Below are 26,482 nucleotides of genomic sequence, written 5' to 3'. Positions count from 1 at the left end.
ACAGGCAACATTTGCACTGAGCTAAAGGGTAGAGCTGCCGCTTTCAAGGTATGGGACTCTAACCCGGAAGCTTACAAGAAATCCTGCTATGCCCTGCGACGAGCCATCAAACAGGCAAAGCGTCAATACAGGGCTAAGATTGAATCATACTACACCGGCTCTGACGCTCGTCTTATGTGGCAGGGCTTGCAAACTACTACAGACTACAAAGGGAAGCACAGCCGCGAGCTGCCCAGTGACACGAGCCTACTAGACGAGCTAAATCACTTCTATGCTCGCTTCGAGGCAAACAACACTGAGGCATGCATGAGAGCATCGGCTGTTCCGGACGACTGTGTGATCACGCTCTCCGTAGCCGACGTGAGTAAGACCTTTAAACAGGTCAACATACACAAGGCTGCGAGGCCAGATGGATTACCAGGACGTGTGCTCTGGGCATGTGCTGACCAACTGGCAGGTGTCTTCACTGACATTTTCAACATGTCCCTGATTGAGTCTGTAATACCAACATGTTTCAAGCAGACCACCATAGTCCCTGTGCCCAAGAACACAAAGGCAACCTGCCTAAATGACTACAGACCCGTAGCACTCACATCCGTAGCCATGAAGTGCTTTGAAAGGCTGGTAATGGCTCACATCAACACCCTTATCTCAGAAACCCTAGACCCACTCCAATTTGCATACCGCACCAGCAGATACACAGATGATGCCATTTCTATTGCACTCCACACCACCCTTTCCCACCTGGACAAAAGGAACACCTATGTGAGAATGCTATTCATTGACTACCGCTCAGCGTTCAACACCATTGTACCCTCAAAGCTCATCACGAAGCTAAGGATCCTGGGACTAAACACCTCCCTCTGCAACTGGATCCTGGAATTCCTGATGGGCCACCCCCAGGTGGTGAGGGTAGGTATCAACACATCTGCCACGCTGATCCTCAACACTGGAGCTCCCCAGAGGTGTGTGCCCTCCTGTACTCCCTGTTCACCCACGACTGCATGGCCAGGCACGACTCCAACACCATCATTAAGTTTGCAGATGACACAACAGTGGTAGGCCTGATCACCAACAACGACGAGACAGCCTATAGGGAGGAGGTCAGAGACCTGGCCGGGTGGTGCCAGAATAACAACCTATCCCTCAACGTAACCAAGACTAAGGAGATTATTGTGGACTACAGGAAAAGGAGGACCTAGCACGCACCCATTCTCATTGACAGGGCTGTAGTGGAGCAGGTTGAGAGCTTCAAGTTCCTTGGTGTCCACATCAACAACAAACTAGAATGGTCCAAACACACAAAGACAGTCATGAAGAGGGCACGACAAAGCCTATTCCCCCTCAGGAAACTAAAAAGATTTGTCATGGGTCCTGAGATCCTCAAAAGGTTCTACAGCTGCAACATCGAGAGCATCCTGACTGGTTGCATCACTGCCCGGTACGGCAATTGCTCGGCCTCTGACCGCAAGGGTAGTGCGTACGGCCCAGTACATCACTGGGGCTAAGCTGCCTGCCATCCAGGACCTCTATACCAGGCAGTGTCAGAGGAAGGCCCTAAAAATTGTCAAAGACCCCAGCCACCCCAGTCATAGACTGTTCTCTCTACTACCTGTTCTCTCTACTACATGGCAAGCGGTACCAGAGTGCCAAGTCTAGGACAAAAAGGCTTCTCAATAGTTTTTACCTACAAGCCATAAGACTCCTGAACAGGCAATCAAATGGCTACCCGGACTATTTGCATTGTGTGCCCCCCCAACCCCTCTTTTTATGTTGCTGCTACTCTCTGTTTATCATATATGCATAGTCACTTTAACTATACATTCAAGTACAAACTACCTCAATTGGGCTGACCAACCAGTGCTCCCGCACATTGGCCTACCGGGCTATCTGCATTGTGTCTCGCCACCCACCACCCGCCAACCCCTCTTTTACGCTCCCTCTACTCTCTGTTCATCATATATGCATAGTCACTTTAACCATATCTACATGTACATACTACCACAATCAGCCTGACTAACCGGTGTCTGTATGTAGCCTCGCTACTTTTATAGCCTCGCTACTGTATATAGCCTGTCTTTTTACTGTTGTTTTATTTCTTTCCTTACCTATTGTTCACCTAATACCTTTTTTGCACTATTGGTTAGAGCCTGTAAGTAAGCATTTCACTGTAAGGTCTACACCTGTTGTATTCGGCGCACGTGACAAATAAACTTTGATTTGATTTGATTTTCATTGATAGGAGTAAGTAATAAGGCAACGGAATTGGGTCGTGTACCTTTGAGGATGGGCCTCAAGGTTTTAAAATGGAACGTGGCCGGATCTACCATTGAGAAAGGACCTGAAGGAGTATAAGAGGTAGGGGAAGGGACTAGGTTTGAAATGGAACGTATCCGGCCTACCTTTGAGGAAGGGCCGTCCATTAATGAAGTCTCCTCTGTTAGCGAAGCCGGGTCCCCTGGGACAGAGCTGGCTGTACTCCTGAGAGCCTTTCTCCGGACACTCGTCACATTCCGGGCCCCAGGCCACACCCACCGAGCAGCAGCACGCGTCCACACGGTGACGACCCGGGATAGGGGCTCCGCAACGCTCATCCTCGTGGCTCAGATAACACTGCTCTGTACGCAGGTCTGGAGGGGGGAAACATACGATAATAAAACACCATAATGCAAAATCAGTTTAACAAAATGTAGTACATCCGGAAATGAAAGGCAATGACCCCATTTTCAATCTTACAAATCTTGTGGAGTACACAACAGTGTAATGGACTACAGTACCCATTAGCGTAGTGATGGTGAACTACAGTACCCACCTATACATGTCCGTCCGGTGGCGTCGACAGTCATCCCAGAGGGACACTGGCAGATGAAGGAACCCACGGTGTTCACACACTTCCCATTGATACACACCCCCGGAAACACCTCACACTCATTAACATCTACAGGTGGAGAGAGAACACACAACCTAGACTCCATTAACAACAACACAACACTAGAAACACAACAGACACACAGCCTGTTATCAACAACAGAATAATACAACGCTAAGTCAACTAACTGAACTATTTATTGTCCATGAGAACTATGATAAAATCATTGTGTTGGGTGATTTTAATATTCATGTTGACAAAGAGACTGACTCCAAGGCCATTGCATTTATGAATCTTTTGAGCTCTATATACTTTATCCAACAAGGCAATTAGAAACACCAGATAAAAAATCTAGGTGTTATTTTAGATTCTGAACTCAATTTCGAATCACACACTGGGAATGTGACCAAAATAGCTTTTTACCACCTGAGGAACATTGCCAAGGTGCCGTCGTTTCTCTCTCAGGCTGATACAGAGACTCATCCATGCTTTTATTACAAGCAGGCTTGACTACTGTAATGCTCTCCTGTCTGGTCTATCCAAGACCAGAATACATACAGAATACTGCAGCATGGGTACTGACCAAGACCAGACGGAGAGCACACACTACACCAGTTTTAAGGTCTCTGCACTGGCTGCCTGTGAGTTTAGGAATTCATTTTAAGATTATTCTATTGGTTTCTAAATCAATCCACGATTGTGCACCCCAATACATGTCAGACATGCTTTTTCGGGGAGCCAAAACTGTGGACATCTTTTTAAAACACACGTTTTTAGCTTTGCTATTCCTTAGGGTGCTTTTTAATTGTTAAGTTTTTATTGCTATTCTTTAGTTTTGTTGTGTAGTAAATATTTCCGTTTTTATTTTCATAGTTTATTATTTGTTTTGTCTTGTGAAGAACATCGTGTTGCATTCCATGTCTGAAATGTGCTGTGTAAATAAAGCTTCATTTCATACATGCCAATGCAAACAATCAATGCAAAAAAAATGCATTATAACCAGTTATTGAAATGAAAGACTGGATTTGAGGGAATATGTGTATTTGCTAAGTGAATGATGAGTCTTGTCGGAGTCCTTCTCCAGGTGTCATTACCTTCACAGATGGTCCCTCTGACTCTAGCATAACCCTTAGTGCAGAACTGATCTGAAAGAGAAGGAGGAAGAGAGAACAAGCCATATTAAAATGCCTCCACATTCTGTGAGACCCTGACCGATAGGCTTTGATGTGTAATAGGTCTCGTCATGACCTGACCGGGAAAAACTCCTGGCCCCAGTAATAGGATCATTCACACTTGGTACAGAAACCTAGTTACATTTACATTTTTACATTTACATCATTTAGCAGACGCTCTTATCCAGAGCGACTTACAGTAGTGAATGCATACATTTCATACAATTTCATACATTATTTTTTGTTTTGGTTTTTTTTTTTTTTTTTTTTCTGTGCTGGCCCCCCGTGGGAATCGAACCCACAACCCTGGTGTTGCAAACACCATGCTCTACCAACTGAGCTACAGGGAAGGCAGCTACAGTACAGGTTCTAATTCTCACCTAGTTACAGTACAGGTTCTAACCCTCACCTAGTTACAGTACAGGTTCTAATTCTCACCTAGCTACAGTACAGGTTCTAATTCTCACCTAGTTACAGTACAGGTTCTAACCCTCACCTAGCTACAGTACAGGTTCTAACCCTCACCTAGCTACAGTACAGGTTCTAACCCTCACCTAGCTACAGTACAGGTTCTAACCCTCACCTAGCTACAGTACAGGTTCTAATTCTCACCTAGTTACAGTACAGGTTCTAACCCTCACCTAGCTACAGTACAGGTTCTAATTCTCACCTAGTTACAGTACAGGTTCTAACCCTCACCTAGTTACAGTACAGGTTCTAACCCTCACCTAGCTACAGTACAGGTTCTAACCCTCACCTAGCTACAGTACAGGTTCTAACCCTCACCTAGCTACAGTACAGGTTCTAACCCTCACCTAGCTACAGTACAGGTTCTAATTCTCACCTAGTTACAGTACAGGTTCTAACCCTCACCTAGCTACAGTACAGGTTCTAATTCTCACCTAGTTACAGTACAGGTTCTAACCCTCACCTAGTTACAGTACAGGTTCTAATTCTCACCGAGTTACAGTACAGGTTCTAATTCTCACCGAGTTACAGTACAGGTTCTAACCCTCACCTAGCTACAGTACAGGCTCTAACCCTCACCTAGCTACAGTACAGGTTCTAACCCTCACCTAGCTACAGTACAGGTTCTAACCCTCACCTAGCTACAGTACAGGTTCTAACCCTCACCTAGCTACAGTACAGGTTCTAATTCTCACCTAGCTACAGTACAGGTTCTAATTCTCACCTAGCTACAGTACAGGTTCTAACCCTCACCTAGTTACAGTACAGGTTCTAATTCTCACCGAGTTACAGTACAGGTTCTAATTCTCACCGAGTTACAGTACAGGTTCTAACCCTCACCTAGCTACAGTACAGGCTCTAACCCTCACCTAGCTACAGTACAGGTTCTAACCCTCACCTAGCTACAGTACAGGTTCTAACCCTCACCTAGCTACAATACAGGTTCTAACCCTCACCTAGCTACAGTACAGGTTCTAATTCTCACCTAGCTACAGTACAGGTTCTAATTCTCACCTAGCTACAGTACAGGTTCTAATTCTCACCTAGCTACAGTACAGGTTATAATTCTCACCTAGTTACAGTACAGGTTCTAACCCTCACCTAGCTACAGTACAGGTTATAATTCTCACCTAGTTACAGTACAGGTTCTAACCCTCACCTAGCTACAGTACAGGTTCTAATTCTCACTTAGCTACAGTACAGGTTCTAACCCTCACCTAGCTACAGTACAGGTTCTAACCCTCACCTAGCTACAGTACAGGTTCTAACCCTCACCTAGCTACAGTACAGGTTATAATTCTCACCTAGCTACAGTACAGGTTATAATTCTCACCTAGTTACAGTACAGGTTCTAACCCTCACCTAGCTACAGTACAGGCTATAATTCTCACCTAGTTACAGTACAGGTTCTAACCCTCACCTAGCTACAGTACAGGTTCTAACCCTCACCTAGCTACAGTACAGGTTATAATTCTCACCTAGCTACAGTACAGGCTATAATTCTCACTTAGCTACAGTACAGGTTCCAGCCCTCACTTAGCTACAGTACAGGTTCTAACCCTCACCTAGCTACAGTACAGGTTATAATTCTCACCTAGCTACAGTACAGGCTATAATTATCACTTAGCTACAGTACAGGTTCTAACCCTCACCTAGCTACAGTACAGGTTCTAACCCTCACCTAGCTACAGTACAGGTTCTAACCCTCACCTAGCTACAGTACAGGTTATAATTCTCACCTAGCTACAGTACAGGCTATAATTCTCACCTAGTTACAGTACAGGTTCTAACCCTCACCTAGCTACAGTACAGGCTATAATTCTCACCTAGTTACAGTACAGGTTCTAACCCTCACCTAGCTACAGTACAGGTTCTAACCCTCACCTAGCTACAGTACAGGTTATAATTCTCACCTAGCTACAGTACAGGCTATAATTCTCACTTAGCTACAGTACAGGTTCCAGCCCTCACTTAGCTACAGTACAGGTTCTAACCCTCACCTAGCTACAGTACAGGTTCTAACCCTCACCTAGCTACAGTACAGGTTCTAACCCTCACCTAGCTACAGTACAGGTTCTAACCCTCACCTAGCTACAGTACAGGTTATAATTCTCACCTAGCTACAGTACAGGCTATAATTATCACTTAGCTACAGTACAGGTTCTAACCCTCACCTAGCTACAGTACAGGTTCTAACCCTCACCTAGCTACAGTACAGGTTCTAACCCTCACCTAGCTACAGTACAGGTTCTAACCCTCACCTAGCTACAGTACAGGTTCTAATTCTCACTTAGCTACAGTACAGGTTCTAACCCTCACCTAGCTACAGTACAGGTTCTAACCCTCACTTAGCTACAGTACAGGTTCTAACCCTCACCTAGCTACAGTACAGGTTCTAACCCTCACCTAGCTACAGTACAGGTTCTAACCCTCACCTAGCTACAGTACAGGTTCTAATTCTCACCTAGCTACAGTACAGGTTCTAATTCTCACCTAGCTACAGTACAGGTTCTAACCCTCACCTAGCTACAGTACAGGTTCTAACCCTCACCTAGCTACAGTACAGGTTCTAACCCTCACCTAGCTACAGTACAGGTTCTAACCCTCACCTAGCTACAGTACAGGTTCTAATTCTCACCTAGCTACAGTACAGGTTCTAATTCTCACCCAGCTACAGTACAGGTTCTAACCCTCACCTAGCTACAGTACAAGTTCTAACCCTCACCTAGCTACAGTACAGGTTCTAACCCTCACCTAGCTACAGTACAGGTTCTAACCCTCCCCTAGCTACAGTACAGGTTCTAATTCTCACCTAGCTACAGTACAGGTTCTAATTCTCACCTAGCTACAGTACAGGTTCTAACCCTCACCTAGCTACAGTACAGGTTCTAACCCTCACCTAGCTACAGTACAGGTTCTAACCCTGGTTCACACTTGGCACAGGGACTTCCCCAGGCCTCTCCCCAGAGAAGGGCTACAGGTTAAATATGTTCTATAGGTCCTAGAGATTCTTGATGTTCCATATGGTTCTATATGATTCTGTAGGTTCCCACTAACCTGGTTCACACTTGGCACAGGGACTTCCCCAGGCCTCTCCCAGTGTGGAGCAGCAGTGGGATTTCAGAGTGGCTCCGTTGATGTTGATCTCACAGCGTCCGTTAATCACCTTCAGCCAACATGTGCCTTTACTGGTCTCTACAGGGAGAGGGAGGGCAGAGGACTGTACTAATACACAGCATAACAACATTTCATAGCTGCCATTTTAGCCCCTCAGATAGTAGTCCCCTAATCCTCTGGTCAAAAGTAACATCCTCTCACACACACACACACACACACACACACACAGCAGGGGTTGTTTTACTCACGTACCTATACACTGTGTTCCAGAGGAGTCCAGCGTGCTGCCTGCTGAGCAGAGACACACGTAGGACCCCGGGCTGTTCTTACAGTCCCCGTTCACACATGGCTTCGACTCACACTCATCAATGTCTGCAGGAGACAACACACATTCATCAATATCGACAAGAAACACACACACACACATCTATATGAATTAGAGGAGAAAGTCATCCACAAATCAATATCTACAGGAATACGTGATGTGTTACCACGTCTTCCTTTCTACTCCTGACAAGCTTCTAACACGACTTCTGTGTGACAGACCGACAGCAGGGTTGGGGGTCAACTCCATTTCAATTCCAGACAATTCCGGAAGTATCTTGAAATTCCAATTCTCTGAACTTTAAATGTGATTAAACTCAACCCTGACAGACAGACGGACAGACATACTGACAGACAGTAACTAGCCTGGGCCAGTGTATCTCACCTTCACAGACATCTGTCTCAGCGTGGAACAGGAAGCCGGTGGGACAGTGGCAGGTGAAACTACCTGGAGTGTTCCTGCACAGGCCGTTGTCACACAGTAACCTGTTCACTGCACACTCATCTATGTCTGAGAGGAGACAGATACACAGACAGAGGTAATACCACAGAATGATATCTTACAACTCATTTAATACGACCTCTAGGGTTAATACATTCAACTACAGTATGTCTGAAGAGACAGACAGACAGAGATAGCAACATTAGGATAATCCAGTCATTTTAAGGATACGTCATGGGACTTACCAACACAGTTTTTTCCAGTGGTGTCCACCTCAAAGCCCATGTTACAGTTACACTTATAGGTCCTCAGCATGTTCTCACACACACCGTTCTGACAGATGTCTGGGTCCAGAGCACACTCATTGATATCTGGGTGAGATAAACACACAAACACACAAGGTTAATATCTGGGAGAGAGAGACATTTCATGGATACACACCAGGTTCCTTCTGTTTTTGATCGTTACCTCTGCCATCGCTGGTGGTGCCGGGGCCGTTACTACACAGACCCAGGAACTCAGCTGCAAAAACACACACACACACACACACACACACACACACACACACACACACACACACACACACACACACACACACACACACACACACACACACACACACACACACACACACACACACACACACACACACACACACACACACACACACACACACACACACGGGGTTAGTGAAACTACTAAACGAAATAACAGCATTTTGTGAAAACATCGCATATGCCAAAATCCAGAGATCCAGAGCAAGTCATTTCAAACCATGTTATTATCCGTTTCCATGCTTTCTCATTTGGTCTGGATGTATATGAAATGAACCCTTAATGTGGTGGAACTTTGGCGTCTTTTTGATACTCAGACTTTAACAGGCAGAGCTAATGAGAAATGACTGGTTGTAGTGTTATGTGTGGCGAGGTGGAGGGGTGGAGGGGGGTGGCAGGGTGGAGGAGTGGAGGTGGAGGGGTGGAGGGGGGTGGCAGGGTGGAGGAATGGAGGTGGAGGGGTGGAGGGGGATGGCAGGGTGGAGGAGTGGAGGTGGAGGGGTGGAGGGGGGTGGCAGGGTGGAGGAGTGGAGGTGGAGGGGTGGAGGGGGGTGGCAGGGTGGAGGAGTGGAGGTGGAGGGGTGGAGGGGGGTGGCAGGGTGGAGGAGTGGAGGTGGAGGGGTGGAGGGGGGTGGCAGGGTGGAGGAGTGGAGGTGGAGGGGTGGAGGGGGGTGGCAGGGTGGAGGAGTGGAGGTGGAGGGGTGGAGGGGGTGGCAGGGTGGAGGAGTGGAGGTGGAGGGGTGGAGGGGGGTGGCAGGGTGGAGGAGTGGAGGTGGAGGGGTGGAGGGGGGTGGCAGGGTGGAGGAGTGGGGGAGTGGAGGAGTGGGGGTGGAGGAGTGGAGGGGGTGGAGGAGTGGGGGTGGAAGGGTGGAGGGGGTGGCAGGGTAGAGGAGTGAAGGAGTGGGGGTGGAGGAGTGGAGGAGTGGGAGTGGAGGAGTGGAGGAGTGGGGGTGGAGGAGTGGAGGAGTGGAGGTGGAGGAGTGGAGGAGTGGGGGTGGAGGAGTGGGGGGGTGGAGCAGTGGAGGTGGAGGAGTGGAGGAGTGGGGGTGGAGGAGTGGGGTGGAGGAGTGGAGGGGGTGGCAGGGTAGAGGAGTGGAGGAGTGGGGGAGTGGAGGAGTAGAGGAGTGGAGGAGTGGAGGTGGAGGAGTGGGGGTGCAGGAGTGGGGTGGAGGAGTGGGGTGGAGGAGTGGAGGGGGTGGCAGGGTAGAGGAGTGGAGGAGTGGGGGTGGAGGAGTAGAGGAGTGGAGGAGTGGGGGTGGAGGAGTAGAGGAGTGGAGGAGTGGGGGTGGAGGAGTGGAGGAGTGGGGGTGGAGGAGTGGAGGAGTGGAGGAGTGGAGGTGGAGGAGTGGAGGAGTGGGGGTGGAGGAGTGGAGGAGTGGGGGTGGAGGAGTGGGGTGGAGGAGTGGAGGGGGTGGCAGGGTAGAGGAGTGGAGGAGTGGGGGAGTGGAGGAGTAAAACAGTCAGACAGTCAGAGATTACAGGCCACAGCAGATGAAGACAACATCTCCTGAGTGTGTGTCCCTCATATCCCTCTGTCTGTTGGATATCAGTTGGCCTGTGGTATTACTAACGTTAGTTGGGATGCCAAAACACATCATCCACTTCACTCAGGACAACAGCATGAGTGGTGGCTGTGTAGACCCAGTTGTGTGTGTGTGTATATGTGTATGTGTATGTGTGTGTGTGTGTGTGTATGTGTGTGTGTGTGTCTGTGTGTGTGTGTGTGTGTGTGTGTGTGTGTGTGTGTGTGTGTGTGTGTGTGTGTGTGTGTGTGTGTGTGTGTGTGTGTGTGTGTGTGTGTGTGTACCTGAGTTTTGGGGTGGGCATGGTTGGCAGGACTCTCCAAAGGCGTACTCCACGCTGGCACAGCAGCATTCTGACTTGGTCACGGCTCCGAAGAAGGGCTTCACACACTGTCCCCGCTTGTAGCCTCCGTAACAAGTGCTGCGCATATGTGTGTCTGGAATCAGGATACAGAGAAAACTATGAATCTCTCTCACTCCTTCTCCTCCCTCCCTCCCTCCCTCCCTCCCTCCCTCCCTCCCTCCCTCCCTCGTTCAGACAAACAACAGTGAAACAAACAGGCTTGTGTATCGAAGGGATTGCAGCATTCCCCTGATCTGATATCATCCAGAACGAATGCAGTCGACCCAAACTATACACTTCCTGCCTGCCCACTCACATTGGGAAACCAGGAATATGGTCCCAAACCAATACTATGACCACACACTCTTAGGAAAAAAAGGGTTCCAAAAGAGAATTTGTGATTGATTTAACCAAATCAATCAATCAATAATAGATTGATCATAGATCAGATTCTAGATTCTAGAGAGGAGAGACACTCACCGACACAGACGCGGCCATCCAGACCCACGGCCAGACCAGCCATACACTCACACCTGAACGACCCCTCCGTGTTCACACAGTGGCCGTTCATACACATCCCTGGAGTCTCACACTCATCAATGTCTGGTAGGGAGACAGGGGAGACAGGAGGAGAACAGGGGGGACAGGAGGAGAACAGGGGAGACAGGAGGAGAACAGGGGAGACAGGAGGAGAACAGGGGAGACAGGAGGAGAACAGGGGAGACAGGAGGAGAACAGGGGAGACAGGAGGAGAACAGGGGAGACAGGAGGAGAACAGGGGAGACAGGAGGAGAACAGGGGGGACAGGAGGAGAACAGGGGAGACAGGAGGAGAACAGGGGAGACAGGAGGAGAACAGGGGAGACAGGAGGAGAACAGGGGAGACAGGAGGAGAACAGGGGGGACAGGAGGAGAACAGGGGAGACAGGAGGAGAACAGGGGAGACAGGAGGAGAACAGGGGAGACAGGAGGAGAACAGGGGAGACAGGAGGAGAACAGGGGGGACAGGAGGAGAACAGGGGAGACAGGAGGAGAACAGGGGAGACAGGAGGAGAACAGGGGAGACAGGAGGAGAACAGGGGAGAGGAGGGGAGAACAGGGGAGACAGGAGGAGAACAGGGGAGACAGGAGGAGAACAGGGGAGACAGGAGGAGAACAGGGGAGACAGGAGGAGAACAGGGGAGAGGAGGGGAGAACAGGGGAGAGAGGAGAGGAGAACAGGGGAGAGAGGAGGAGAACAGGGGAGACAGGAGGAGAACAGGGGAGACAGGAGGGGAGAAGAGGGGAGACAGGAGGGGAGAAGAGGGGAGACAGGAGGGGAGAACAGGGGAGACAGGGGAGAAGAGGGGAGACAGGAGGGGAGAACAGGGGAGACAGGAGGGGAGAACAGGGGAGACAGGAGGGAAGAACAGGGGAGACAGGAGGGAAGAAGAGGGAAGACAGGAGGGGAGAAGAGGGGAGACAGGAGGGGAGAACAGGGGAGACAGGTGGGGAGAACAGGGGAGACAGGAGGGGAGAACAGGGGAGACAGGAGGGGAGACAGGTGAAAGGGGGTAGGGGGGTAGCAGGGGAACAGAGGTTATGATAGGATACATTGGAACACTATGAGACGGTTTATCAGGCCTACATTAAGGCTATTACTGTCTAAAAATAACTGTCAATGTACACTGAGTTTACCAAACATTAACAACACCTTCCTAATATTCAGTTGTCAATGTACACTGAGTTTACCAAACATTAACAACACCTTCCTAATATTCAGTTGTCAATGTACACTGAGTTTACCAAACATTAACAACACCTTCCTAATATTCAGTTGTCAATGTACACTGAGTTTACCAAACATTAACAACACCTTCCTAATATTCAGTCCTAATACTCCCTTTCATCTACACTGATTGAAGTGGATTTAACAGGTGACATCAATAAGGGATCATAGTTTTCACCTGGATTCACCTGGTCAGTCTATGTCATGGAAAGAGCAGGTATTCTTAATGTTTTGTACACTCAGTGTATATTTTCTTTTGAGCATGCTTATTCCAGAAGCAGGCTTAACAAAGGTCTGGGAACCAGCTCAATGTCAACTGTGAAGTTATACCCACAAAATATCATTCTGGATGTCCATGTAACTTCTCTTCTCTAGACTCAATCTGGTCAAAGGAGTCAAGGTTGTTTATTTACTATAGTTCTTTCACTTCAAACAACTTCAACTCCCACAGATGAACTGGACTTGACATTATTGAACTGGACTTGACATTATTGAACTGGACTTGACATTATTGAACTGGACTTGACATTATTAAGTGAAAATATTTGACTTGCAGTTTCCTTACCACTCTCTAAGGGCCACTTAATTCATGATTCAGCTATAATGGCTGTACAGTATAACTTCAGTCTTTATCTTCCTGGAAGATCATATAACCCGACAGAAGATAAAGCGTTCTCCTGCTCCAGTCACATAAGCCCATAATGTAAACCACAGTGGTGTATTCTAACAATGACCCTAATGACGTGTAAACAGTGATGTGGCTGGTTGCTTTGTGTTATGTCTGGAGCCACTGGAGGACAGAAACACGGGCTGTGTCCCAAATAACACCCTGTATCCTAAATAGTACCCTATGTTTGACCAGGGTACATACTGTAGATCTCTGGTTGAAGTAGTACACTATATAGGAATTAGCGTGCCATTTGGGAACCAACCTTGGTTTCCTCAGAGGCAGAGAAGGAGCACAGAGGCCTCAACAGACTGTGTAGACTGTTAAACCTCTCTAGACTGGTAACCTCTCTAGACTGTGTAGACTGTTAAACCTCTCTAGACTGGTAACCTCTCTAGACTGTGTAGACTGTTAAACCTCTCTAGACTGTGTAGACTGTTAAACCTCTCTAGACTGTGTAAACTGTTAAACCTCTCTAGACTGTGTAGACTGTTAAACCTCTCTAGACTGTGTAGACTGTTAACCTCTCTAGACTGTGTAGACTGTTAAACCTCTCTAGACTGTTAACCTCTCTAGACTGTGTAGACTGTTAAACCGCTCTACACTGTTAACCTCTCTAGACTGTGTAGACTGTTAAACCTCTCTAGACTGGTAACCTCTCTAGACTGTGTAGACTGTTAAACCTCTCTAGACTGTGTAGACTGTTAAACCTCTCTAGACTGTGTAAACTGTTAAACCTCTCTAGACTGTGTAGACTGTTAAACCTCTCTAGACTGTGTAGACTGTTAAACCTCTCTAGACTGTTATCCTCTCTAGACTGTGTAGACTGTTAAACCGCTCTACACTGTTAACCTCTCTAGACTGTGTAAACTGTTAAACCTCTCTAGACTGTGTAGACTGTTAAACCTCTCTAGACTGTTAACCTCTCTAGACTGTGTAGACTGTTAAACTTCTCTAGACTGTGTAAACTGTTAAACCTCTCTAGACTGTGTAGACTGTTAAACCTATCTAGACTGTGTAGACTGTTAAACCTCTCTAGACTGTTAACCTCTCTAGACTGTGTAGACTGTTAAACCTCTCTAGACTGGTAACCTCTCTAGACTGTTAACCTCTCTAGACTGTGTAGACTGTTAAACCGCTCTACACTGTTAACCTCTCTAGACTGTGTAGACTGTTAAACCTCTCTAGACTGGTAACCTCTCTAGACTGTTAACCTCTCTAGACTGTGTAGACTGTTAAACCGCTCTACACTGTTAACCTCTCTAGACTGTGTAAACTGTTAAACCTCTCTAGACTGTGTAGACTGTTAAACCTCTCTAGACTGTGTAGACTGTTAAACCTCTCTAGACTGTGTAAACTGTTAAACCTCTCTAGACTGTGTAGACTGTTAAACCTCTCTAGACTGTGTAGACTGTTAAACCTCTCTAGACTGTGTAAACTGTTAAACCTCTCTAGACTGTGTAGACTGTTAAACCTATCTAGACTGTGTAGACTGTTAAATCTCTCTAGACTGTTAACCTCTCTAGACTGTGTAGACTGTTAAACCTCTCTAGACTGTGTTAACTGTTAAACCTCTCTAGACTGTTAACATCTCTAGACTGTGTAGACTGTTAAACCTCTCGAGACTGTGTAAACTGTTAAACCTCTCTAGACTGTTAACCTCTTTAGACTGTGTAGACTGTTAAACCTCTCTAGACTGTTAACCTCTCTAGACTGTGTAGACTGTTAACCTCTCTAGACTGTGTAGACTGTTTAACCTCTCTAGACTGTGTAGACTGTTAACCTCTCTAGACTGTGTAGACTGTTAAACCTCTCTAGACTGTTAACCTCTCTAGACTGTGTAGACTGTTAAACCTCTCTAGACTGGTAACCTCTCTAGACTGTGTAGACTGTTAAACCTCTCTAGACTGTTTAGACTGTTAAACCTCTCTAGACTGTGTAGACTGTTAAACCTCTCTAGACTGGTAACCTCTCTACACTGTGTAGACGGTTAAACCTCTCTAGACTGTGTACACTGTTAAACCTCTCTAGACTGTGTAGACTGTTAAACCTCTCTAGACTGTGTAGACTGTTAAACCACTCTAGACTGTTAACCTCTCTAGACCGTGTAGACTGTTATTCTCTCTAGACTGTGTAGACTGTTAAACCTCTCTAGACTGTGTAGACTGATAAACCATCTAGACTGTGTAGACTGTTAAACCTCTCTAGACTGTTAAACTCTCTAGACTGTGTAAACTGTTAAACCTCTCTAGACTGTGTAGACTGTTAAACCTCTCTAGACTGTGTAGACTGTTAAACCTCTCTAGACTGTGTAGACTGTTAAACCTCTCTAGACTGTGTAGACTGTTAAACCTCTCTAGACTGTGTAGACTGTTAAACCTCTCTAGACTGTTAACATCTCTAGACTATGTAGACTGGTAACCTCTCTAGACTATGTAGACTGTTAAACCTCTCTAGACTGGTAACCTCTCTAGACTGTGTAGACTGTTAAACCTCTTTAGACTGTGTAGACTGTTAAACCTCTCTAGACTGTTAAAATCTCTAGACTATGTAGACTGTTAAACCTCTCTAGACTGTTAACCTCTCTAGACTGTGTAGACTGTTAAACCTCTCTAGACTGGTAACCTCTCTAGACTGTGTAGACTGTTAAACCTCTTTAGACTGTGTAGACTGTTAAACCTCTCTAGATTGTTAAACCTCTCTAGACTGTTAAACCTCTCTAGACTGTGTAGACTGTTAAACCTCTCTAGACTGGTAACCTCTCTAGACTGTGTAGACTGTTAAAACTCTCTAGACTGTGTAGACTGTTAAACCTCTCTAGACTGTGTAGACTGTTAAACCTCTCTAGACTGTGTAGACTGTTAAACCTCTAGACTGTTAACCTCTCTAGACTGTGTAGACTGTTAAACCTCTCTAGACTGTTAACCTCTCTAGACTGTGTAGACTGTTAAACCTCTCTAGACTGTGTAGACTGTTAAACCATCTAGACTGTGTAGACTGTTAAACCTCTCTAGACTGTTAACCTCTCTAGACTGTGTAGACTGTTAAACCTCTCTAGACTGTGTATACTGTTAAACCTCTCTAGACCCCACAATTCATTACTGAGGAAATACATCCCTCTCTGAAATGAGTCTCTCTACTCTATGTAGACTACTAGCAACAGAAAGAGAACTCCCATCTAGCCTTATTTACATGAATTTGACACCTTTTGGTACATTTTTGTGGCATTGAGACTTTTCAGGACATTTCCTGACTTTTACACTTTCCGGGACATTGCATTTGACAGTTTTCATATACTTTTCTGATGCGGCAGACAGAGGGTTGTGATTGGACAGCAGACGTACCTACACAAAAGCGCCCGGTTGGGTCGAGCAGATAGCCATGTTTACAAATACATTTAAAGCTTCCCTCGTCGTTGATGCACATCCCATTCAAACACATGTTCCTGATCAGACACTCATCCATGTCTGGGGGAGAGAAACACACACACACAACATATTAGGACAATATATACAGGTCATAGACAACAATAGGTCAAAATGAATCTAAAATATGTGGGAAAATACTATTAGAATATACAGAACGACTGCATGACTTCAAGTAGTGTAGAGGGTTCCACATCTAAGATCCAGAATGAATTCAGATTGAGAGAAAGAAAGACAGAAACTGAGAGACGGAGTGAGAAACAGAGAGCGAGAGAGGGAAACACAGAGAGAGAAACACAGAAACAGAGAGACAGAAAGAGAAACAGAGAGAGAGAAAGAGAAACAGAGAGAGAGAAAGAGAAACAGAGAGACAGAAAGAGAAACAGAGAGACAGAAACGCAGAAACAGAGAGACAGAAAGACAGAAACAGAGAGACAGAAAGAGAAACAGAGAGAGAGAAACACAGAAACAGAGAGACAGAAAGAGAAACAGAGAGAGAGAAACGCAGAAACAGAGAGAGAGAAAGAGAAACAGAGAGACAGAAAGAGAAACAGAGAGACAGAAAGAGAAACAGAGACAAAGAAACACAGAAACAGAGAGACAGAAAGAGAAACAGAGAGACAGAAAGAGAAACAGAGACAAAGAAACAAAGAGAGAGAAACAAAGAGAGAGAGAGAAACAAAGAGAGAGAGAGAAACAAAGAGAGAGAGAAACAAAGAGAGAGAGAGAAACAAAGAGAGAGAGAAACAAAGAGAGAGAGAGAAACAAAGAGAGAGAGAGAAACAAAGAGAGAGAGAGAAACAAAGAGAGAGAGAAACAAAGAGAGAGAGAGAAACAAAGAGAGAGAGAGAAACAAAGAGAGAGAGAAACAAAGAGAGAGAGAGAAACAAAGAGAGAGAGAGAAACAAAGAGAGAGAGAAACAAAGAGAGAGAGAGAAACAAAGAGAGAGAGAGAAACAAAGAGAGAGAGAGAGAAACAAAGAGAGAGAGAGAAACAAAGAGAGAGAGAAACAAAGAGAGAGAGAGAAACAAAGAGAGAGAGAAACAAAGAGAGAGAGAGAGAGAAACAAAGAGAGAGAGAGAAACAAAGAGAGAGAAACACAGAAACAGAGAGACAGAAAGAGAAAACAGAGAGACAGAAAGAGAAACAGAGAGACAGAAAGAGAAACAGAGAGACAGAAAGAGAAACAGAGACAAAGAAACACAGAAACAGAGAGACAGAAAGAGAAACAGAGAGACAGAAAGAGAAACAGAGAGACAGAAAGAGAAACAGAGACAAAGAAACAAAGAGAGAGAAACAAAGAGAGAGAGAGAAACAAAGAGAGAGAGAGAAACAAAGAGAGAGAGAAACAAAGAGAGAGAGAGAAACAAAGAGAGAGAGAAACAAAGAGAGAGAGAGAAACAAAGAGAGAGAGAGAGAAACAAAGAGAGAGAGAGAAACAAAGAGAGAGAGAAACAAAGAGAGAGAGAGAAACAAAGAGAGAGAGAGAAACAAAGAGAGAGAGAAACAAAGAGAGAGAGAGAAACAAAGAGAGAGAGAGAAACAAAGAGAGAGAGAAACAAAGAGAGAGAGAGAAACAAGAGAGAGAGAGAAACAAAGAGAGAGAGAGAGAAACAAAGAGAGAGAGAGAAACAAAGAGAGAGAGAAACAAAGAGAGAGCGAGAAGCAAAGAGAGAGAGAAACAAAGAGAGAGAGAGAGAGAAACAAAGAGAGAGAGAGAAACAAAGAGAGAGAGAGAGAGAAACAAAGAGAGAGAGAGAAACAAAGAGAGAGAGAGAGAAACAAAGAGAGAGAGAGAAACAAAGAGAGAGAGAGAAACAAAGAGAGAGAGAGAAACAAAGAGAGAGAGAAACAAAGAGAGAGAGAGAAACAAAGAGAGAGAGAAACAAAGAGAGAGAGAGAGAAACAAAGAGAGAGAGAGAAACAAAGAGAGAGAGAGAAACAAGAGAGAGAGAGAAACAAAGAGAGAGAGAGAAACAAAGAGAGAGAGAAACAAAGAGAGAGAGAGAGAAACAAAGAGAGAGAGAGAAACAAAGAGAGAGAGAGAAACAAAGAGAGAGAGAGAAACAAAGAGAGAGAGAGAAACAAAGAGAGAGAGAGAAACAAAGAGAGAGAGAGAAACAAAGAGAGAGAGAGAGAAACAAAGAGAGAGAGAGAAACAAAGAGAGAGAGAGAAACAAAGAGAGAGAGAGAAACAAAGAGAGAGAGAGAAACAAAGAGAGAGAGAAACAAAGAGAGAGAGAGAGAGAAACAAAGAGAGAGAGAGAAACAAAGAGAGAGAGAGAGAGAAACAAAGAGAGAGAGAGAAACAAAGAGAGAGAGAAACAAAGAGAGAGAGAGAGAGAAACAGAGAGAGAGAGAAACAAAGAGAGAGAGAAACAAAGAGAGAGAGAGAGAGAAACAAAGAGAGAGAGAGAAACAGAGAGAGAGAGAGAGAAACAAAGAGAGAGAGAGAAACAAAGAGAGAGAGAGAAACAAAGAGAGAGAGAGAAACAGAAGAGAGAGAAACAAGAGAGAGAGAAACAAAGAGAGAGAGAAACAAGAGAGAGAGAGAACAAAGAGAGAGAGAGAAACAAAGAGAGAGAGAAACAAAGAGAGAGAGAGAAAGAGAGAGAGAAACAAAGAGAGAGAGAGAGAAACAAGAGAGAGAGAGAAACAAGAGAGAGAGAGAGAGAAACAAAGAGAGAGAGAGAAACAAAGAGAGAGAGAAACAAAGAGAGAGAGAGAAACAAAGAGAGAGAGAACAAAGAGAGAGAAGAGAAAACAAAGAGAGAGAGAGAAAGAGAGAGAGAGAAACAAAGAGAGAGAGAGAAACAAAGAGAGAGAGAGAAACAAAGAGAGAGAGAAACAAAGAGAGAGAGAGAAACAAAGAGAGAGAGAAACAAAGAGAGAGAGAAACAAGAGAGAGAGAGAAACAAAGAGAGAGAGAAACAAAGAGAGAGAGAGAGAAACAAAGGAGAGAGAGAAACAAAGAGAGAGAGAGAAACAAAGAGAGAGAGAGAAACAAAGAGAGAGAGAGAAACAAAGAGAGAGAGAAACAAAGAGAGAGAGAGAGAAACAAAGAGAGAGAGAGAAACAAAGAGAGAGAGAGAAACAAAGAGAGAGAGAAACAAAGAGAGAGAGAGAGAAACAAAGAGAGAGAGAGAAACAAAGAGAGAGAGAGAAACAAAGAGAGAGAGAGAAACAAAGAGAGAGAGAGAAACAAAGAGAGAGAGAAACAAAGAGAGAGAGAAACAAAGAGAGAGAGAGAAACAAAGAGAGAGAGAGAAACAAAGAGAGAGAGAAACAAAGAGAGAGAGAGAATGAAACACACAGAGAGAGAGAAACACAGACAGACACACAGAGAAAGAGAGAGATAGAGAAACACAGAGACAGACAGAGAGCGAGAGAGAGAGAGAGAGAGAGAGAGAGAGAGAGAGAGAGAAACAGAGAGACAGAGAGAGAAACACAGAGACAGACAGAGAAACACAGAGACAGAAACAGAGAGAGATTTTGATTCTCATTTTTTATTTTGTAAATATCCAAAATAAGCTTTGGCAATATGTACATTGTTACGTCATGCCAATAAAGCAAATTGAATTGAGAGAGAGAGAGAGAGAGAGAGAGAGAGAGAGAGCGAGAGAGAGAAACAGAGAGAAACAGAGAGAGAAACAGAGAGAGAGAAAGAGAGAGAGAGAAACAGAGAGAGAAACGGAGAGAGAGAGTGTCACGTTCGTCTGAAGAATGGGACCAAGTCGTAGCGTGTGTATCATTCCACATTTTATTATAACTGTGAAACTATGCAATACATACAAATAAACTAATAAACAAAACAACAAACCGTGACGAAGAGGTACAACGTACACTTACTCAAAATACATTCTCACACAAACCCAGGTGGGAAAAACAACTACTTAAGTATGATCTCCAATTAGAGACAACGATGACCAGCTGCCTCTAATTGGAGATCACCCCCCCAAAAAACATAGAAATACAGAAACAAGAACATGACAACATAGAAAATCTAAACTACACACAACCCCGTCATGCCCTGACCTAATCTACCATAGAAAATAAAAGCTTCTATGGTCAGGACGTGACAGAGAGAGAGAGAGAGAGAGAAAGAAACAGAGAGAGAATGAAACAGCGAAACAGAGAAACAGAGAGAAACAGAGAGAGAAGCAGAGAGAGAGAGAGAGAAACAGAGAGAGAAACAGAGAAACAGAGAGAGAAGCAGAGAGAGAGAGAGAGAGAAACAGAGAGAGAAGCAGAGAGAGAGAGAGAGAGAAACAGAGAGAGAAGCAGAGAGAGAAGCAGAGAGAGAGAGAGAGAAGCAGAGAGAGAAGCAGAGAGAGAAGCAGAGAAACAGAGAGAGAAGCAGAGAGAGAAGCAGAGAGAGAGAGAAACAGAGAAACAGAGAGAAACAGAGAGAAACAGAGAGAAACAGAGAGAGAAGCAGAGAGAGAAGCAGAGAGAGACAGAGAGAGAATGAAACAGCGAAACAGAGAAACAGAGAGAAACAGAGAGAGAAGCAGAGAGAGAGAGAGAGAGAAACAGAGAGAGAAGCAGAGAGAGAGAGAGAGAAACAGAGAGAGAAGCAGAGAGAGAAGCAGAGAGAGAGAGAGAGAAGCAGAGAGAGAAGCAGAGAGAGAAGCAGAGAAACAGAGAGAGAAGCAGAGAGAGAAGCAGAGAGAGAGAGAGAGAAACAGAGAAAGAGAGAGAGAGAGACAGAGAGAAACAGATAGAGACTGATGTATTTGACAATATGTATCAATAGGGCATGTTAATAAAGTGAATTAAAATGAAAATTGTAAGATATATATTGAGAAAAAAAGAGATCAACAGAGAGAAACAATGAGAAACAGAGATCAACAGAGATCCACAAAGACAAACAGAGAGAGAGGTGTGTTTGAGACAGACCTTGACAGTTCTTCCCGTCAGTAGAGATCTCAAAGCCGGCGTTGCAGACACAGTGGAAGCTCCCCTCAGTGTTCACACACCTTCCGTTGTTACAGATACGACCGTTTGCCACACACTCATCCAGGTCTGAAACACACACAGGACATGATATTCTCACCACTCTCACCACTCTGTGTGTGTGTGTGTGTATGTGTGTGTGTACAGTTGTGTGTGTGATACCTCTGCACTCGGTCCTGGTAGCAGTAGACTGGAAGCCAGCAGGACACTGGCAGAAGTAGGATCCAGCCGTGTTCACACACTCCCCGTTCACACACGGGTTCCGCTCACACTCATCATCATCTGGAGAGCAAACACAGACACACTGCTCGTAAGAACCAAACTCTGTCCGTCAACCAAACTCTGTCCATCCATCCCTCTCTCCCTCCTCCCCTCACCCTCCTGCCCTCTCCCTCCCCTCTCTTCTCCCTCCTCCATCCCCTCTCTCCCTCCTCCCCTCACCCTCCTGCCCTCTCCCTCCCTCCTCCATCCCTCCCCCTCCCTGCCCTCTCCCTCCCTCCTCCATCCCTCCCCCTCCCCCTCCTGTCCTCTCCCTCCCTCTCTCCTCCCTCCTCCATCCCTCTCTCCCTCCTCCCCTCACCCTCCTGCCCTCTCCCTCCCTCCTCCATCCCTCCCCCCCTCCCTGCCCTCTCCCTCCCTCCTCCATCCCTCCCCCTCCCCCTCCTGTCCTCTCCCTCCCTCTCTCCTCCCTCCTCCATCCCTCTCTCCCTCCTCCCCTCACCAACCTGCCCTCTCCCTCCCTCCTCCATCCCTCCCCCTCCCCCTCCCTGCCCTCTCCCTCCTCCATCCCTCCCCCTCCCCCTCCTGTCCTCTCCCTCCCTCTCTCCTCCCTCCTCCATCCCTCTCTCCCTCCTCCCCTCACCATCCTGCCCTCTCCCTCCCTCTCTCTCCTCCCTCCTCCATCCCTCTCTCCCTCCTCCCCTCACCATCCTGCCCTCTCCCTCCCTCTCTCCTCCCCTCCTCCATCCCTCTCTCCCTCCTCCCCTCACCATCCTGCCCTCTCCCTCCATCTCTCTCCTCCCTCCTCCATCCCTCTCTCCCTCCTCCCCTCACCCTCCTGCCCTCTCCCTCCCTCCTCCATTGCTCCATCCCTCACCGATACACTCTCCTCGTGAGTCTAGTCTGAAGCCCATGTTACAGTCACAGCGGTAGCTTCCAGGGGAGGGGACACAGCGGCCGTTCAGACACAGGTTCCTGTATACCTCACACATGTTAGTAATGCTGGTACTGATGTTCTGGGTCTGGATGATGCCTGGAGGGGGAGAGATGTAGTGGAGAGAGGAGTAAAGGAGAGAGAGGGAGAGGATGAGGGAGAGGGATGTAGAGGGGAGAGGGGGAAAGGAGAGAGAAGGGGAGAGAGGGAGAGGGGGAAAGGAGAGAGGGAGAGGGAAAGGATGAGGGAGAGGGATGTAGTGGGGAGAGGGAGAAAGGAGAGAGGGAGAGGGAAAGGATGAGGGAGGGGGATGTAGTGGGGAGAGGGAGAAAGGAGAGAGGGAGAGAGAGAAGGGGGGTGAGAGACAGAAAGAGGGGGTTACCACATTACCACATTCATAGTCATAAGAGACACTTCATTAGACATGCACCTCTGGTAATTCTGTTGACCCATTACTGAAGGATTTCTTAACCGTTAAGGTTTTAATATGACTCTGATTTTAACATGTGAGGAGGCTTCAGGGGTGAGAGGTGAGGGGTAAGAGGTCAGGGTACTACTTACTGAGTCCAGGGTATTGATCTGGTCCAGGCTGAGGCTGGAAAGGGATTGGTGGTCCTGGGTAGGGTGGTCTTGGGTAGATACCTGGGACCTGGGGAATTCCTGGTCTTCCCCCTCCCCCACCTGGGAGAGGCCCCCCCCCTGGACCGGTCTGCAACTGTGTGCAGAGCTTCTGGTACTCATCTAGAGCAGAGAGAGAGACACATAGAAATATGACGAAATAGAGAAGAAACATCTACAGCTACAGTGAAAATGATTGCTGATTGTACATGAGTACTGGGTCAGTACCTACCAGTCCCTGTCATGGGGCACAACTCAGGACTGGACCCGTCCGACCAGCAGCGCCCGCTGTCACAGCAGCACTGTATCTTGGTCAGGAGCTGGGAGTTCTGGTTGGCACAACGCCCGTTCAGCAGGCTGGCATAGCAGTACCCACCCCGGGCATCTGGAGAGAGACAAAACCAGACAACACATGTTTATACCAAACACATCATAGAAATACCCACCATGGATATCTAGAGAGAGAGCAGGCTATTGGGACTCTGAGATTCTGAGTTAAGGGGGGTGAGGGGAAGGGAGTGAGGAAAGAGGAGAGAGGATGGGAGAGAAGGGGGAGAGAGGAAGATGAGGGAGAGAGAGAGGAGGGGATAAAGGAGGGACACAGGGCCAGAGCTTGTTGATGTTCATATTAGTGTGTGGTATTGGTGGGAAACAGATAGATATGTCTGGTCCAGCAGCTCTCTGTGGAGCGGAAGGCTCATAGAGAACATTCCTCACAAACATCCTCTCCGGGGGGGCTGTGTGTGTGTGTGTGTGTGTGTGTGTGTGTGTGTGTGTGTGTGTGTGTGTGTGTGTGTGTGTGTGTGTGTGTGTGTGTGTGTGTGTGTGTGTGTGTGGTGTGTGTCAATTTGACCACTCTGACCCAGATTCCTGTCGGATCCTTTGTGAGTCGGACTGAACCGATCCAGTCCTGATTTACTGCTCTCTCTGGACATGTTTGGAGGGGCGTTCCTGGTGTGTGTGTGTGTGTGTTTGCAATGATTTGTGTGCATGTTCCTAACACGCATGGTCATCAACCCCCTGGCCAGTGGACCATTGCTGTTTCTCATTGGCACACACCAACGCACGCACAAACACACAAGTGTACACACACACACACACACGCATAACTGAATGCTTCCTCCACACTGTGTGACTACGCAGAGGCACCTGAGACGTGTGTGTACAAACCAGTCTGATGTGATGTCTCCTTCTGACAAGAGAACATCACATATCACTATCCCTGTCTGTCTCTCCATGGTCCTCTCTAGTCAGGATACATCCAGTATATCACTATCCCTGTCTGTCTCTCCATGGTCCTCTCTAGTCAGGATACACACAGTATATCACTATCCCTGTCTGTCTCTCCATGGTCCTCTCTAGTCAGGAAACACACAGTATATCACTATCCCTGTCTGTCTCTCCATGGTCCTCTCTAGTCAGGATACACACAGTATATCACTATCCCTGTCTGTCTCTCCATGGTCCTCTCTAGTCAGGAAACACACAGTATATCACTATCCCTGTCTGTCTCTCCATGGTCCTCTCTAGTCAGGAAACACACAGTATATCACTATCCCTGTCTGTCTCTCCATGGTCCTCTCTAGTCAGGAAACACACAGTATATCACTATCCCTGTCTGTCTCTCCATGGTCCTCTCTAGTCAGGAAACACACAGTATATCACTATCCCTGTCTGTCTCTCCATGGTCCTCTCTAGTCAGGATACCTCCAGTATATCACTATCCCTGTCTGTCTCTCCATGGTCCTCTCTAGTCAGGATACATCCAGTATATCACTATCCCTGTCTGTCTCTCCATGGTCCTCTCTAGTCAGGAAACACACAGTATATCACTATCCCTGTCTGTCTCTCCATGGTCCTCTCTAGTCAGGATACATCCAGTATATCACTATCCCTGTCTGTCTCTCCATGGTCCTCTCTAGTCAGGAAACACACAGTATATCACTATCCCTGTCTGTCTCTCCATGGTCCTCTCTAGTCAGGATACCTCCAGTATATCACTATCCCTGTCTGTCTCTCCATGGTCCTCTCTAGTCAGGATACATCCAGTATATCACTATCCCTGTCTGTCTCTCCATGGTCCTCTCTAGTCAGGATACACACAGTATATCACTATCCCTGTCTGTCTCTCCATGGTCCTCTCTAGTCAGGATACATCCAGTATATCACTATCCCTGTCTGTCTCTCCATGTCCTCTCTAGTCAGGAAACACCCAGTATATCACTATCCCTGTCTGTCTCTCCATGGTCCTCTCTAGTCAGGAAACACCCAGTATATCACTATCCCTGTCTGTCTCTCCATGGTCCTCTCTAGTCAGGAAACACCCAGTATATCACTATCCCTGTCTGTCTCTCCATGGTCCTCTCTAGTCAGGATACATCCAGTATATCACTATCCCTGTCTGTCTCTCCATGGTCCTCTCTAGTCAGGATACACACAGTATATCACTATCCCTGTCTGTCTCTCCATGGTCCTCTCTAGTCAGGATACACACAGTATATCACTATCCCTGTCTGTCTCTCCATGGTCCTCTCTAGTCAGGATACACACAGTATATCACTATCCCTGTCTGTCTCTCCATGGTCCTCTCTAGTCAGGATACATCCAGTATATCACTATCCCTGTCTGTCTCTCCATGGTCCTCTCTAGTCAGGATACCTCCAGTATATCACTATCCCTGTCTGTCTCTCCATGGTCCTCTCTAGTCAGGATACCTCCAGTATATCACTATCCCTGTCTGTCTCTCCATGGTCCTCTCTAGTCAGGATACTCCAGTATATCACTATCCCTGTCTGTCTCTCCATGGTCCTCTCTAGTCAGGATACATCCAGTATATCACTATCCCTGTCTGTCTCTCCATGGTCCTCTCTAGTCAGGATACATCCAGTATATCACTATCCCTGTCTGTCTCTCCATGGTCCTCTCTAGTCAGGATACACCAGTATATCACTATCCCTGTCTGTCTCTCCATGGTCCTCTCTAGTCAGGAACACACAGTATATCACTATCCCTGTCTGTCTCTCCATGGTCCTCTCTAGTCAGGAAACACACAGTATATCACTATCCCTGTCTGTCTCTCCATG

General features: G+C 46.6%; 1 protein-coding gene across 6 annotated transcripts in view; it reads right to left on the bottom strand.

Annotated features, from left to right (window-relative positions):
* The window catches only part of LOC106593245 (fibrillin-1), a 169,848-nt gene that overhangs the window by 86,304 nt on the left and 57,062 nt on the right, over positions 1-26,482 (bottom strand). For all 6 annotated transcript variants that reach the window (XR_014382842.1, XR_014382844.1, XR_014382843.1 and 3 more), the window contains exons 10-25: positions 23,632-23,784; positions 23,343-23,522; positions 22,725-22,880; positions 21,791-21,910; positions 21,572-21,697; positions 16,591-16,713; positions 11,293-11,415; positions 10,754-10,906; positions 8,861-8,914; positions 8,638-8,763; positions 8,336-8,461; positions 7,879-7,998; positions 7,567-7,704; positions 3,964-4,014; positions 2,813-2,938; positions 2,403-2,630 (exon numbers count right to left, since the gene is read on the bottom strand). Coding sequence is in view for 3 of the 6 variants with exons in the window: in XM_082969630.1 (XP_082825756.1) it covers positions 2,403-2,630; positions 2,813-2,938; positions 3,964-4,014; positions 7,567-7,704; positions 7,879-7,998; positions 8,336-8,461; positions 8,638-8,763; positions 8,861-8,914; positions 10,754-10,906; positions 11,293-11,415; positions 16,591-16,713; positions 21,572-21,697; positions 21,791-21,910; positions 22,725-22,880; positions 23,343-23,522; positions 23,632-23,784 (2,103 nt within the window). In the remaining 3 variants the exon portion in view is untranslated. The remainder of the gene's footprint in view (positions 1-2,402; positions 2,631-2,812; positions 2,939-3,963; positions 4,015-7,566; positions 7,705-7,878; positions 7,999-8,335; positions 8,462-8,637; positions 8,764-8,860; positions 8,915-10,753; positions 10,907-11,292; positions 11,416-16,590; positions 16,714-21,571; positions 21,698-21,790; positions 21,911-22,724; positions 22,881-23,342; positions 23,523-23,631; positions 23,785-26,482) is intronic.

The sequence above is a fragment of the Salmo salar genome, chromosome 26 (assembly GCF_965601325.2).
Source record: "Salmo salar chromosome 26, fSalSal1, whole genome shotgun sequence".
Classification (NCBI taxonomy): Eukaryota; Metazoa; Chordata; class Actinopteri; order Salmoniformes; family Salmonidae; genus Salmo; species Salmo salar.
Note: the sequence above shows the minus strand (reverse complement) of the source record. Positions and strands in the feature narration are given on the sequence as shown.